This window comes from Pundamilia nyererei, unplaced genomic scaffold (genome assembly GCF_000239375.1).
Source record: "Pundamilia nyererei isolate P.nyererei 1_Seehausen unplaced genomic scaffold, PunNye1.0 scaffold00042, whole genome shotgun sequence".
Lineage (NCBI taxonomy): Eukaryota > Metazoa > Chordata > Actinopteri > Cichliformes > Cichlidae > Pundamilia > Pundamilia nyererei.
In genome coordinates this window covers 720,315-734,339 of record NW_005187443.1, presented here as the reverse complement: position 1 = coordinate 734,339, position 14,025 = coordinate 720,315, and the positions used below count along the sequence as shown (strand labels likewise).

The window sequence follows — 14,025 nt, the reverse complement described above, 5'->3', positions numbered from 1 at the left end:
GCACAGAGAGGACGTTCTGTGCTGCAAACCTACTGAAAGCCTGGCATTGGTTTCGCTGTGTTTGCAAACACAGATGACAACAGCAAAGACAAAGGGAGGGAAAGTCGTCGCTCATTAAGCCGTGTTTTGCTCTCACCCCGTGTCCCTCTTCCCACTTTCTAGAACATATTGTGATTTCGAGGGGGAGACGAGCGTGATGAGTTACGCGTTTAACTGTTCGCATCTCATTCTGTTGATATAGAGCTGTGATTGATTTCTCCGGAGGAAGAGTCTGCCACAGAGAGGCACTTCTCGCGCACGTGGGTGTACGTGAGAATTTGGGCATGCGTGCCGGCGTTCATAAAAAGGCTTTCGTCTGCTCGTCTCCTTCGAGAGCAGGATTTAATTGCGGTTTCTGTGCCCACCTGCATCGGAGGGCGCCGATCGATAATTATTGAGCACGTTCATCCAGTTGAGGATGTCTTGTGGACAGGGTTGGGGGGGGGTTGTCTGACCTGAAGATTTAAGCGCTGTTGATGCTTAGCAATTGGAGTGGGTTTAAAAATAAAGAAATAAAAGCGTGATAGATTCTCCGTTTTCCTTGGCAGCATCTCATCAACCTGTTTGGATCTGGTGTGCTCTCTTTTTCCTGCTTTTATTGCTTTTTGCTGGAAACACCTTCTGCTGCTCGGGAAAAAAAAGAGCTGGAGAGACTAAAACGAAGCAGTTTCTCTGTAGTTGAACCCTTTCATATTACATTTAACCATTTTAAACAGTGCTAATATAGAATATATTTACTAAAGCAGTAATGACGGTGATGAAAACATCCTACATTCATACAGATTTTCATCACAGTATTAGATGTGGGCGTTTATATTTTTCCCCCCTTGTATTGCACCGTGTACCCCCAAGTGAAGTCCAAATATGTCAATCATTATTCTGATATATTTCCTCTAATGGAATAATTCATTACAGGTGCATAACAGTGCGGGGCATCATCTCCAGACACCATTTATCCTGCACAGGTGGCCTCACCGCTCTGTCTGAGAGGCTAGTTAGTGTGCTGATGGGCATCAGAACAAAGAGCCTGTAGCTGTCTGGCTCAGACAGGCACATTAGGAAACCATCATTACAACAATCTTCTCTGGATCAGCTTTTTGCCTCTTATGTCTGATATGATGGCCTTCTGATGTGGGAGTGTTTTGTAAGGCTGTGTAGTGGGACACCTGCATGGCTGGTGGCATGGGGGTTTGATGACAATTATGTTCAAGGCCGCATACAAACGCACATTTAAAAATCCCACGTACTAATGGAAGGGCAGACAAATGTCATGATGTGTCATTTCTGAATGATTAAAGTCACAGTAACCTAACTGATACATGTCAAAAAGATGAGAGAAGTTCCTACCTAGGTCATTATCCAGCTCCTCTGTATGTACCCCTTCTACTCAGTCGAGTGGACGGCACAGCAGCGCCACAGGATTGTTGTTGGGAAGGCAAAGGCAGGAGGGGTGGATTGAAGCAGAAAGACAAACATCTGTGAGTTAGGCGGCTGTAATAACAACATCTGGACACTGGGTGGCAAGATTTAACCAAAACCAGAGCAACAACCTCTGAAAAACCATGTTTACTAAAATCAGGCGGCACTAAAGACTGGATCTCTGAATGTGGTTTGACATGATAATGGAGTTGAGCTTGTGACCTTTTCTTTTTCTGTATACTGTAACAATAGACTACAAAATTGGGGAAGGCAATTAATGGAAGGTGTAGGTCTTGTTGCTCCAAGAAACAGCTGGAAGAAGAGCAAAGGTGGCACCAGCCAGTGGACTGCACACCATTTTCTGTGACCCAATACTGACACCTAAAGACTAAAAGGGTGAACCTCTCAGATGTGTTATCCGAGTCTGAGTTTTTGGGTGTGGTGTAGAAAAACATGCTCTAAACAACGGAACAAAACAAATGAAAAAATATCACCTCCTTTAGCTTACAGAAGATTTTGCACAAACATTGACAGACAGACACGTACCATCATCTTCAGATTCTTCCAGGGGTTTCTGAGGTTTGTCCAGGCACCGAGGGTCTATCCAGGAGGTCGTCCTTGTATTGTGGCTAAGCAGAACACGCAAGACAGGCCAGACAAGACAAATTATTAGAGGGTAGCTAATAGAAGTCGGAAATTTGACCCTGGAACAGGTGGAATGAATTATTTCTAAAAAAAGGAAAAAGTGACACACGGCACTTGATCATTAACTGAAAGCCCTGAAGGTTAAACAGGAAACATTTAAATCTGAGCAAATTGGAATGCTTTTACCATGTTAATAATAGTAAAAAAGAACATTATGATTGTTCATTTTAATGGGTGTAGAGAAGAAGAACACAGCTGGAAGGATCCTAAAAAAAGAACAATATAAACGTAAGTAAGTTACAGTGGATATTTAAAGTTTTATGCCTCATATTAAGGAATTTCAAATCTATTAGAATCTGTTTGACAAGTAACAACAACAAGGAGTAAGGCATCATAGATGACCAGGTAATCTGTAATAAATTTCTCTCTAATTCTCTATACTGCAGACTTTAAATTGGTTAAAGGTTCATGGCTGTAGGAGCGATGCAGGAGGAACTCTTTGGTATCCTGAATTATGCTTCATGTAGCCGCCGGTAATGTACGCTGTATTCTTTAAACTTTCATGCTTCCTAAAGCCTTCGAGTACTCTCCACAGCGACACACGTCTGTCACATTAAGAAGAAACCTGGATCTGGTTTAGACGGTGCAGACGATGGTTAATACAGAAAGAGAGTCAGCAATGAGAAAATGTGTCACGTTAGATAAAGTCATGTCCCATTTTAAACAGAGTTTAATCAAAATGAAAGGAAGCTTCATTCAGCCACATTGACAGTGAACACTGATAATATCTGATTTAAGAGTAAGCACTACTGGAATCCGACCTTTGGTACTTACTCTATAAAATAGACCTCTCCGTTCTCGGTATAGGCCATCTCCCAGTTGTCGGGCAGAGGTCCCAGCGGATCCTCTGGGGGAGGATGGCTCAGGTGAGTGTGTGTCTGCTGTGTGCTCTCCGTGATGGCCGGTGGTGAGGGGGTTGTCCCAGCGTAGGACAGGTCACTCTGGCGGGGGGCGAAAGGGCGCACCGAGTGATGAATCTCGTCTAATTCACTAGAGTCTCCTGGAGGGACAAAAAACCCAGAACACACACAACCTGGTGTCAAAAATCTGTCAACTAAAGGACGCCAGTAACACTTTCAAGGAGCAACAAGTAGCTGTGAAAACAATGAGTTAACCTTGGGACAATGATGCGCTCCATTTCAAGCTGGGATTTCCAAGCTACCAGTTGTCAACCGGAAAGCTCCCACCAAACCCAACTCAGCAATCCAACATGGCAGCAGTGCACGTAAACATGAGTGAAACTGTAAAACTTGCAATCTGCTGCTCTACTGTTGTGCATCTGTGACTCGCTGAATGAGCCACACACAGAGCACTGACCGCACTTTACTAGGATGCACTCAATTAGGAAATTCCATTTGCTCTGGAAGATGGCCGAGGCAAATGGAACGCATCACGACATCAACTAAAGAAAAATTTATTAACAACTGTCTTCAAACAAACAAGTGCTCCTGTTGATTACACCGTTTTTTTAAGTATCGTCACAAGATACAGCCTATTATGTAACCTTAAAGTCTGTGCGGTAATAGAAAAAAAACATACATTTCCTAATACATTAAGAATTATTGAAACATCATTTGAATGGGAGTTTGGAAGAATTCCAGGCATTTAGTGTATTTCTGTAATGTTTTCAATTTCCACAGGAATAAAAATATCGCCTGCCTGAGCAGTCTGAATAATTTAAAGACTAAAATATTTGAAAAAAGTTTCATGAGGCTGTAAAAATCCACAACTAGATGACAAGAAAGCCTCATGTCAGTGAGTTTTTGCATCTACTTATTGAATGAAATCAGTTATGTTGCTATAGCATGTTTCCATTTAGCCCAATAACTTCCTAAAGACAGACGTACTTTGGGCTTGTTTCTTTCCTCCTTCAGTAAAGAATGCTGAGTGGGCAGTTCACGCCTTGAAAGTGCTAGCACCTTGCTTCCTGCCGGTTCATTTCCACACTCACACTCGAGTGGCACTTGTCACACTATCACAGAGAGTTAAACAACTTCTGGTGCCACATTTGAAAAACACATGTCAGCCACAGCTTTAAGGCGGAAACTCCTTAAATTTCCTACTCACCGACTAACAAGGAAATCCCCAAAATTACTCCAGTTCATTTCTTTAATGTCAAACCAGCAGCACTGCTGTCATTTTACCAACTTAAACTTAATTTAATGGACTATTATCCCCCCAAAATCAATTTCACATATGGAATCTGCTCAGGTGTCTAATGCTCGCAGCCAGATGGCACTATTTTACATGTGTGGATGCAGATACGCAGGCAGCAGATGTAGTCCGAGCCAGAGACCACTTACTCACCAATCAAAGAAGTTCTTGTATTCTGCAGCCCCTCTCCACAGCAAAGGGCTCTTTCTCTCTCCACTTCTTTTGTGCTTTCTCCTACTTCTTTTCTGAGCTTATCCTTTTTCACAGTATAAAAACCTCCCCTGCTTGTTTCTTTCTCCCTTTTCAGTCGTTGCTTTTTTAGACTTGCCCTCTTTCTCAGTCACCTCCTCTTTCTATTTAATTTCCTGCTACCTTCTCTCCACTTGCATTCGCCTCCCACTTTATCCATCACCTCTCAAATGATTTTTCTCCCCCGCTTCTCCTCTCCCAAAAAATAAAAGTGAAAGAAAGTGATTCTCAGGCTGATCTGCAGGGTCTGTTTGCTTTGGTGTCCAAATCAGCTGAAGGAGCGGTGAGTCCCGTGAAACAAGGAGGAGTTAAAAACAACCACAGCTGCTAGGTGGTTACAGGCAAAGTGTGAGAAAGAGGAAAGATCTCTTTGAAAATGCAGATAAGCATTTATAAGTGTCAGATGTGATGTATCACTTTGGGTCTTCTCTGTGAAAAGAAGGCAAATTTAATTTAGCTTTGGGTCTGCTGCCAGCCTTCTGGGTCCATTCTTTTATCTTCTGTCCAAAGTTGTATTCAAATGAATGTGAGACAAAAATGCTGCTCTTAACACCTGGCTTCAAAACATGGCTTACACGCATCTTGAGTGACCATTTGCTTTTTGATTTCAGGTGCCAAGCTCACACCCTACTTGAGAGAAGGACACACACATCTGTGCTGAGCTGGCCAGAGAAGATGAGTGCACTGTGTGGTGCCACAGCTTGTGTACACAGCTACCAAGGCGTTAGTGCGGGCAAATCAACTGTGCTTTGGTTTGGTATTCACATTATTTTATTTAGTATTTGCTTTTCTGGCTCCACTCATATAGTATTCAATACTATATTGGATAGAAATCAATTATCAGTTCCTCCAGGAAACACTTTTCAGATTAATAATTAATGAAATAAAAATGAACAAAATCATTTGAGATGCTTTAAAAGATCTTATTTTGTCAGATCACTTATCTGAAGTCTAACACCAATTGATGTAAAGGAGGGTTATCAGCAAGCAATCAAGTATTAATGTACTCAGTGTACACGCAAAAACAGTGCTCTGTCAGTGTTCCCTTCATGACTCAATAATGGGATATTCTCGTCTCATCAGTTTAAAATTTTAACCAACTGTAGTTGGTATTCATTTAGAGTTATTCACTTCAGTCTCCCTCATGTTTTGCTAATCTGACTTGAGTAAATGTAACTTTGCAGATGGTTTAAACCGTGGCCTCTTATTATGCATTTGTTATAGCAGAGGGTTATTTTCTTCAACATGGCAGCGTCCTGACAGAGCCATACATGGTCATTTATACACGTGCTGTTGTACTCTTCACTAAAAGCAAACAGCAGAGTGCTTCTTCAATGCACAAAATCATAGAGATACAATGCTCAGTGTTACTCGAGTGTCAATCTAAACTTATAAGAGACTCTCCGCCCATCCGATTTCCTCTCCTTCCTCCGCACGTACCTGTAAAGCTGCTGTTCATGTCATGGAGGTCCTCGTCGTCCTCCTGCTGCTGCTCTCCAGGCACTAATCCAGCATTGTGCATGTCATTGTAGGACTTGGAGCGTCGGGGAGTGGAGTGCTGTGAGCCCGGCAGGCTACTCCTGAGCCCGTCTGGCAGTGGGGCATCACCGCTGTTACCACTACTGCTAATCACTTTCCCACTGGGGGGCTGCACTGGTGGCTTGGGTGTCCCATAATAGTTACCTAGGTGATGAAGGAGGCAGAAGGGAAGATGGGCGGGGATCAGAAAGACACAGAAAAGAGTAGTGGGAGGGCATAAGAGGAGGGGTCGAAGGGCCTTTTGTGTGTGTGTGTGTGTGTGTGTGTGTGTGTGTGTGTGTGTGTGTGTTGAAGGGGGTTTAGTCACAGTCTTTGTATGCAAATTGTCAAGTTGAGTTTGTCTGTGGGAGAATGCTAATCTCCAAAGCAAAACTGCTTTTGTTCTTTTTTTGTGTTTAATCTCAAAAAGTTTCACAAGCACCCCCCCCCTCCCTTTTTTGTTTTATAACTAAACAGTTACTTTATTTCTCAAATCACTTTTTACTGCTATAGCTTAATTAGGCTGATATTTTCCTAAGTCACCCTTAAACACCAGTTTCTCAGATAACAGATACTCTGACACATGCACAGCACCTGCTTTCCTCCATAAAAAATCCTCTCCATTTCTTCAGTGCCAGTGCAACATTTTGGTTTAACTGAAAAATTCAAATTCAAACATACAGAAAATCACTCATGCTCATCCAAAGAGTAACCAGGCAGAGGTAAAGAGACTGTACCATCTGCAGACCAGCATCTAAAGCCACAGTCTTCATGAGTGAATGGTGTTTGCTCCAAAATATAAGTAAGCTATACTGAGCTAGTCTAATTATTTTGCATTGGCTTGAGTACAATTAATCAACCGTGCTCACAGACCTAAAGGATAAAATAATTAAATTCTAGAAGCCGATAGTTACAGATGATTCATAGTTTGAACTTTACATTATCAGACGTGAAGATATAATAACGGCGAAAAACCTGCAGTCAAACATGATGGAATTATCCAAGAGGATAATGTTTCTGCTTTTCTGTAAGAGCAAAACACCCAGGTTTACACCATGCACAGACTGAAGAAGGTGGACTGATGTTTACATACTGTAGTTTCAGTTGTCAGTTATTATACGCAGTCTCGAACCACATTTTAGATCCTAACCAAGCTTCAGACTTTACTCTCACACACTTCAGACCTGTCTGAGTTTGACAGGCATTTCAAAACATTATGTAATAGATATGATGGGAAAAGCAAACTACATGACGGTTAACTTGTCATGTTGCAGAGCTCTGTGTGTGCCCTCTGCTTAGTAAAGACACGGAGGCTTTTGTGCTCTCTGCAAGTTTCATTATGGGCGTATCTTTGTGTGGAAATAAATAAAGTTTAAAAACTCGCTCAGAATAAGAGTAAAAGCTGTCTGAGATGTTATAAAATGGGTCTGTGTTGAACAAATGTTCTGTGTAGAAGTATACGCCTGTGCCTTTGTATCTCTTCCAGGAAACTGTTAGCTCAGTACGGTATCTAAATGTTATTCAGTTAATTTCAACCTTTACACTGTGTCTCTTATTCAGAAAAATAGCAAAAGCTCCAACAAACTACAAAACGAGTCTTCTAATACAATACAAGCAGCAGGTTTTAAAGTGATTTAAACCCTGTTTGTGTTATATTGTTGTTGGTAGAGATGGGAGGCTCGATCTGCTGGTTCTACTTCTAAGATTCACCTGTCCAGGTGTCTGCAGGACGGTGGTTTTTTTTTTCTTTTTTAGTTGGCAAGGTCCAACAACTACAGCAACCTTTCTAATTTACCATCATATGTTCCTATCTCCAAGAGGGTCCCACTTTTCTCCAATTCCAGGAATTGCTCTACTGAGAGGAAGTCGTAGTCCACGCCAGGAACTTCTCCTTCACGTGGGGCACGGGTAGTACCTAGACAGAAAAACAGAGAGAAACGTAAAGTTAGACGACTTCTTTTTTTTCCATTTCATTATGTGACATTTCATCACCTTGGGAATCTGAGTGCTATGATGTCAAATGAACTGCCATGTGAACCCTTTGGGATTTCCCACACACACTCGTTCCACCTTGCTCCCCATAATGCTAATCTTTCTGTTCCTATATCCTCTCGTTTAAGTTGTGCATATATATCCACATGCATTAGAAGCCTCCATCGCAATTGGTGCAGAGCGAGTTGCAAACAGCAGAGCCTAAAAGAATGATTATCAATTGTCTGCTATGATGTTATTTCTCGGGTGGGGTGTGAAGTATTGTAGTGGCACCTCAGTGAGAGCCTGCCATATGTGCCGGGGTGGAATGGGAGTGTGTGTGTCTGTTTCTGAATTGGCATGCAGCCTGTGAAATTCTAGCACTTGCCTTTAATGGCTGCAGACAGTTGGCCGGTGTGGCACCAGCGGTAAACAGCTTTACACATGAAACGCTGTGTTTCTATTTAACCATTCAATGTTTGCCTGACTAATGCGATTTCCACGCTATTGTACGCGCCGCTCTGAAGTTCTCTTTAGCGTTATCTCACTCTCTACCTAATTGATTTTATCCTACTCCAAAAATCGAATTATTCTGGCACAAATAAAAGCATCCAGTGCCCATGGCAAAATATCTTTTTCTTCTATTTAGTGACAGCAGAGGGCTTTCCCTGCTTTGCCTTCTTCCATTGAAACCACTTTCTTCCATCTCCCGATCTGTCTTATCTTGCAATCATTTTGTCTCCAGTGGGCTGCTAAGCAATAAGCTGGTAAAAATAGATGTGTGAGAATACGGGGAGAGGCTCCCACTGCAGCCACGTTCGGTGACACTGGTGATAAATCACAGATGCGCACATCCTAACTCGAGCAAGCGTACAATGCACACAGAGAGTTTCCACGTCTGAAGATAATGAATCTCTTATACAAATATTCTTGACGTGCATCAACTCAATCATCTATTACAGTATATCGCCTATTCTATCACGGTTATATGCCATTGTATGAAGGACACAGACAGGGATAATCTTCTTGTGAATTACCAGAATTCGCAAGTAGCGCCCGCAAACATCTAATCGCTTGTGCACCAAGAGGAAATTGATTTAAAGTCAATCGGATACCAGTCACTCTTTGCACGTTCCCAGGCAGAATTTCTTTTTGCCGAATGTCAACCGTAAAGAGTGCTCAGACAAGCCGGAGTGTCCAGCCGACTGTCAGTTCACTTCGCATACAAAAGCGGCCATTGATTCGACTCCATTTAGACGGTGCTGCTCTTAGAAAACTAAATAGGAAGAATTGTGACCAGTGTTTCAAAGGGGGTGTTAAAAAAAAAGGGAGAAAAAAAAAGCAGAGCCTTGGCTTATACCCAGGGTTGAGACACTGTTATCGCTATAGGCCTAATTAATTCAATACCCCCTCCCCACAAAAGCTCCATTGACCAAACTGTGGAATGGTACGAGCAAGAAAGACAGGTTGAGAGCCGAGCATAGAGACTCCTGCGACTGTGCTAAGAGTTAATGTAATCCAGCTGCTGGTGCACACAACGAAGCCTCGGAGATTTGTTGTGAGGGTGTTCATCTAAAGCTGGCTGCCTTGGGGCTTAATGGTTTCAGCGTATTCACGAGTTGAGTTGGGTAGGTGGGTGTTATGTAGAAAGAAAGAAAAAATCATCATTAGCATTTCAGGAAGATGATCAAGGAAAAATGGTAAGACACTGGCAGTCACACTGTAATGCTGCCGCTGCATCAAAAACATCCCTCCAAAAAACTTAAAGCATTGTAGCCTGCAACTGTATGACACACACAGCAATGAAAAACTGTTTTTTATAAGGACAGAATAGAAACATTTAAGTCATTTATGCTTCTGCAAGCATCCCGGGCCTGAGTTTCTGCTAATGAGAGGAATAATACAATGTGGGCAGGAAAGTTGCTAACTTGTGAGAGAAAGAAGTTTGTTTTCCAGTTACAACTTCTTTAGCTTTCACAACTTCCTTGTCAAAAATAGGACCACATAGTTATGGCTCCATTAGAGAGAGCATGCACGATGTAAGGCATGACACGGCAGCATTTACATCACGCACAGTCGGTTGACCCTCTGAATGGTACTTCCTGTGGTCAGTTTTGGAAAGCATCGATAAAGCTGCTCACCTAAACTGTTCAACTTACATTCCTGCATGATACTGAGCACTACCCATTAACACGTTGCATCCCACTTCAAGATACTGCCACACTTCCCCTGAATACTGAACTTACCACTAACTGTGTGGAAATTCTGCAAAACACTACATTTCAAGCAATGTCAAGTTTCTTTTTCTGAAGTATGCAGTGGCTGTGACTAGTCAATTCCAAACACCTTACCTAATATCAATAGCTTCAAAACATATGTATACAACAGCCATCATAGAGGTTGTACACAACAAAATGAAGGAATTGACGTCTTTTTAAGAACAGAATTCATCAGCAATCCATTTATAAAATTTGTGAGAATAAAAAGGTCCAAAAGCAAACACATAACCTCAACCTCCAAACACAATCTCGACAGACCGAGTAGAAGGTTTTTAATTTTATATTAGATTAGTGTGTCAACTACCTTAATCTCGCACAGCTGAGCTAACACTTATTTTAGGTGAAGCGGCAAAAAAAAAGCCAATAAGCCTGTGTTGGAGGGTCAGCACGGAAGCTTGGGACTAGTTTTATTCAGCAAGGGGCTCTCTGCTGTGATTGGTGAAAATATAATAATGCATATCTGACTGAAGGGTATTTAGACCTGTCCTCACAGACACTTCACTACAAGGGCAACTATCACTGCTACTACTGCAAATGGAGTAAAAGAAGCAGTACTATAATAAGAAAAAACACTTGCCCATAGTGAGAGCAGGGGTCCGTGTGCATGTCTGCACACAGAGCAGGTCAACAGCCTCAAAAATACTGTCGCTGTCATAATGTGTGTTTTTTTAAAAAGTGTGGCTTTAAAGCTCTGCTGGTTTTTAATTTCTCCATTACCTGAAAGTGCTTTCACTAGAGCTTATATTTGTTTGTTAATATGTGTATGATTGTTGTTTAGAAATATGTACACGACTTTTATTAATTACACTTGTTCAATTGCTCTTTAATTCACATATCTAATCAACCAATCACATGGCAGTGCATTCGGGTGTGTAGATATAATCAAAGCAACCTGCCCGAGTTGAAACTGAGTGTCAGAATGGGGGAATAGAGGTGATTTAAGTGGTTGGTGCTGCCAGATAAACTCTTGTGAGCATTTTAGGAACTGCTGATCTACTGGGAGTTTCATACACACAACAATCTATAGGATTTACAGAAAATGGTCTACAAAAGAAAAGATTTAATGAGCTGTGATTCCCTGGGTGAAAAGTCTTTCTTGGCGTCAGAGGAGAATGGCCTGATTGTTTTGAACTGTCAGGAAGGCTTAAATAATGACTTGTTTCACTTTTTGTATTCAGAATAGCATCTCTGAATTTGCAAAACATCAAATGAAGCAGATGGTCTAAAAGCAGGAAACCGAGGCTACATATTCACATGGGCTGGGAGATGAGAAGATGGGAAAACGTTGACTCGTCTGATGAGTCTCGATTTCTCCTGCAACATTGCTGGGGTCAGAATTTGACATAAACAACACGGAAGCAACCGGTTCATACTGCTGGTGCAATCGGTTGGGAGATATTTTTTTTAGCACACGTCGGGCCCCTTAGTACCAACTGACCCATCTTCTGGTGGCTGCTTCCAGCAGAATAACACACCATGTCACAGAGCGCAAATCATTGGAAAGTGCTTTCTTGAACATGACAGTGAGTTCACTGCACTCAAATGGCCTCCACAGTCACTGATTTCAATCAAACGGGGCTCCTTTGGGATGTGATGGAACGAGAGATTCACATCGTGGATGTGCAGCCGACAAATCTGCAGCAGCTGTGTGATGCTGTCATATCAATATGGATCAAAATCTCTGAGGAGCATTTCCAGCATCTTGTTGAATCTCTGCCATGAAGAATTAAAGCAGTTGTGAAAGCAAAACTGGATTCAAACATGTACTTGCAAGATGTAACTAATAAAGTGGCCATTAAGTTATATGCAGTATTTTTTTTTTAACTTGGGGCCCACTTGCAAGCAAGATCTTGATCGCAATTAAACTTCTTAATTAAATAAATTAAATAAAAATACATTTGCATATCCTCCTGGTAAAACAAACCACTTTGTGTAGGATCAAGACTTTTTGCGCATGTTTGTGTGAACATATGGAGCTGTGCCTGACCTTTATTCCTTCCTGTCCGCCTGACTATCCGATTGTCTGTTCCTTCCCACAGATAAGAAACCAGCAAGCTGAGCCCAGCAGAAGGTTGACTCAGATACCCACAGTCAGAAGCAGTCTTCTGGCTCATATGTGAATGGCAAACATGCGCGCGCGCACACACACACACACACACACACACACGCACGCACACACACACCTACCTTTTGGCCTGTAATAGTATAAACAGGTTTGAGAAGCAGACACTTCCTACTCAGTGTCCTTGTCATAATCAGCAGCTGTTCCCCCTCTGCCAGCCAAAACATGCATATGTAAGTGCCCGCACACAGACAGTGGGGAGGGAGGTGTCACCAAATGGCATGGTCTACGGATAACGGGGGTGTGGGTGGAGGGTAATCACCTAATGGAGCTTTATGCAACGATCTCCTTTGCAGCACACACATACACTCATAAACACCGCTTCATTATCATAACAGCTACAGAGGGGGCGCTGCCCTGTCTAAGCCGTGTACCACCTATGGTGATCGGATCAGACTCTACGAGGAGAGCAACTTAAATTCAGCACATCTGTACTTATTGGGTGCGGGGTGGAATGGATACTGGCCACCTTTGCTAAAAAAATGTTTTTGAAAAGTCAATGATCATATTGCTTCGATGCCCCTTAACTTATTGGCCAAATAATTAAGAAAAGTAAAAGCAGAAGGTAGACAAGAAGCAAAAAGGGAGACAGAAAAGATATACTGAAAGGCAAATAGTCAACATGGCACCCAAACTAGAACAGGTATTTCCACCCAAAAAATTTGATAAAATAAACAAATAGTGTAAATAAAAGTGGTACTAATGATTTTAACTAATATTGGATCAAAACATGGCTTATGGCAACTTAACTTGGTGAGAGCACAACAAGATGAAAGTCCTTTGAAAAGGAAGGAAGGCTTTTGAAACATGAACACATTTATTATCGGCTTACTTTAGTATTTCAAAGCGTTCCAGCAAGGCCTGTAAAACTTCTGTGATTTTTAATGTTGCCATCCTCAACAGTTGGCAACATCATGTCCACTATCAAACATGGCCATGGCTGGCTTTATCAACTGTGAACCTAATTGTAACCAAGTGACAAACTTCACTTTGTACGTTGAGCTTAAAAAAAAAAAAAAAAAAAAAAGGTAAAATACCATTTTCAGGTATACAATTGTTCCTGGCTAACAGAAGGCCCCTTCAGACTGAATTTCTCAATCATTTCAAAGTGAGGACATTCTGTCAATCAGACATGTGTCACTTTCACTATAACAATCTTCAGTAGTATCATCTGTCGTTTGTGAGATTTCATAGGACTCCGTCTGACCTATAACACACGAGGTCAGATTTGTCAAACCTCGGCACCTTAATTCTGATACCAGATTTATGACTGAGGATTTCAAATTTTGAAATGGATCCATAAACTTTAGTAAATGGATTAGTCAACTATAACTGACAGCTCAACTGTCTGTAGTCAAATATATAATCAGTCATTTTCTGTTAGATATGAATCGATGCCGTCTTCATGACGGGATTAATTTAACCTACACAGGGATGCTGCTGCATCAGGGAGTGCAATTATTTCCCTGTTTGGTTTCCTCTGTTTGGTGCAGCAGGTGTGGAATACAGTGGTTCCTCGCTGTTTCGATTGCTTTTGGTGCAATTTTGCACTTTTTTGGTGGTGGTGGT

At 41.8% G+C, this 14,025-nt stretch overlaps 1 protein-coding gene across 12 annotated transcripts in view; it reads right to left on the bottom strand.

The window, feature by feature from the left end:
- Positions 1–14,025, bottom strand: part of magi1b (membrane associated guanylate kinase, WW and PDZ domain containing 1b) — a 139,565-nt gene that overhangs the window by 48,282 nt on the left and 77,258 nt on the right. For all 12 annotated transcript variants that reach the window (XM_005731202.1, XM_005731200.1, XM_005731204.1 and 9 more), the window contains exons 3-7: positions 7,880–7,999; positions 6,007–6,249; positions 2,938–3,163; positions 2,005–2,087; positions 1,387–1,422 (exon numbers count right to left, since the gene is read on the bottom strand). In XM_005731202.1, coding sequence (XP_005731259.1) covers positions 1,387–1,422; positions 2,005–2,087; positions 2,938–3,163; positions 6,007–6,249; positions 7,880–7,999 — 708 coding nt within the window. The remainder of the gene's footprint in view (positions 1–1,386; positions 1,423–2,004; positions 2,088–2,937; positions 3,164–6,006; positions 6,250–7,879; positions 8,000–14,025) is intronic.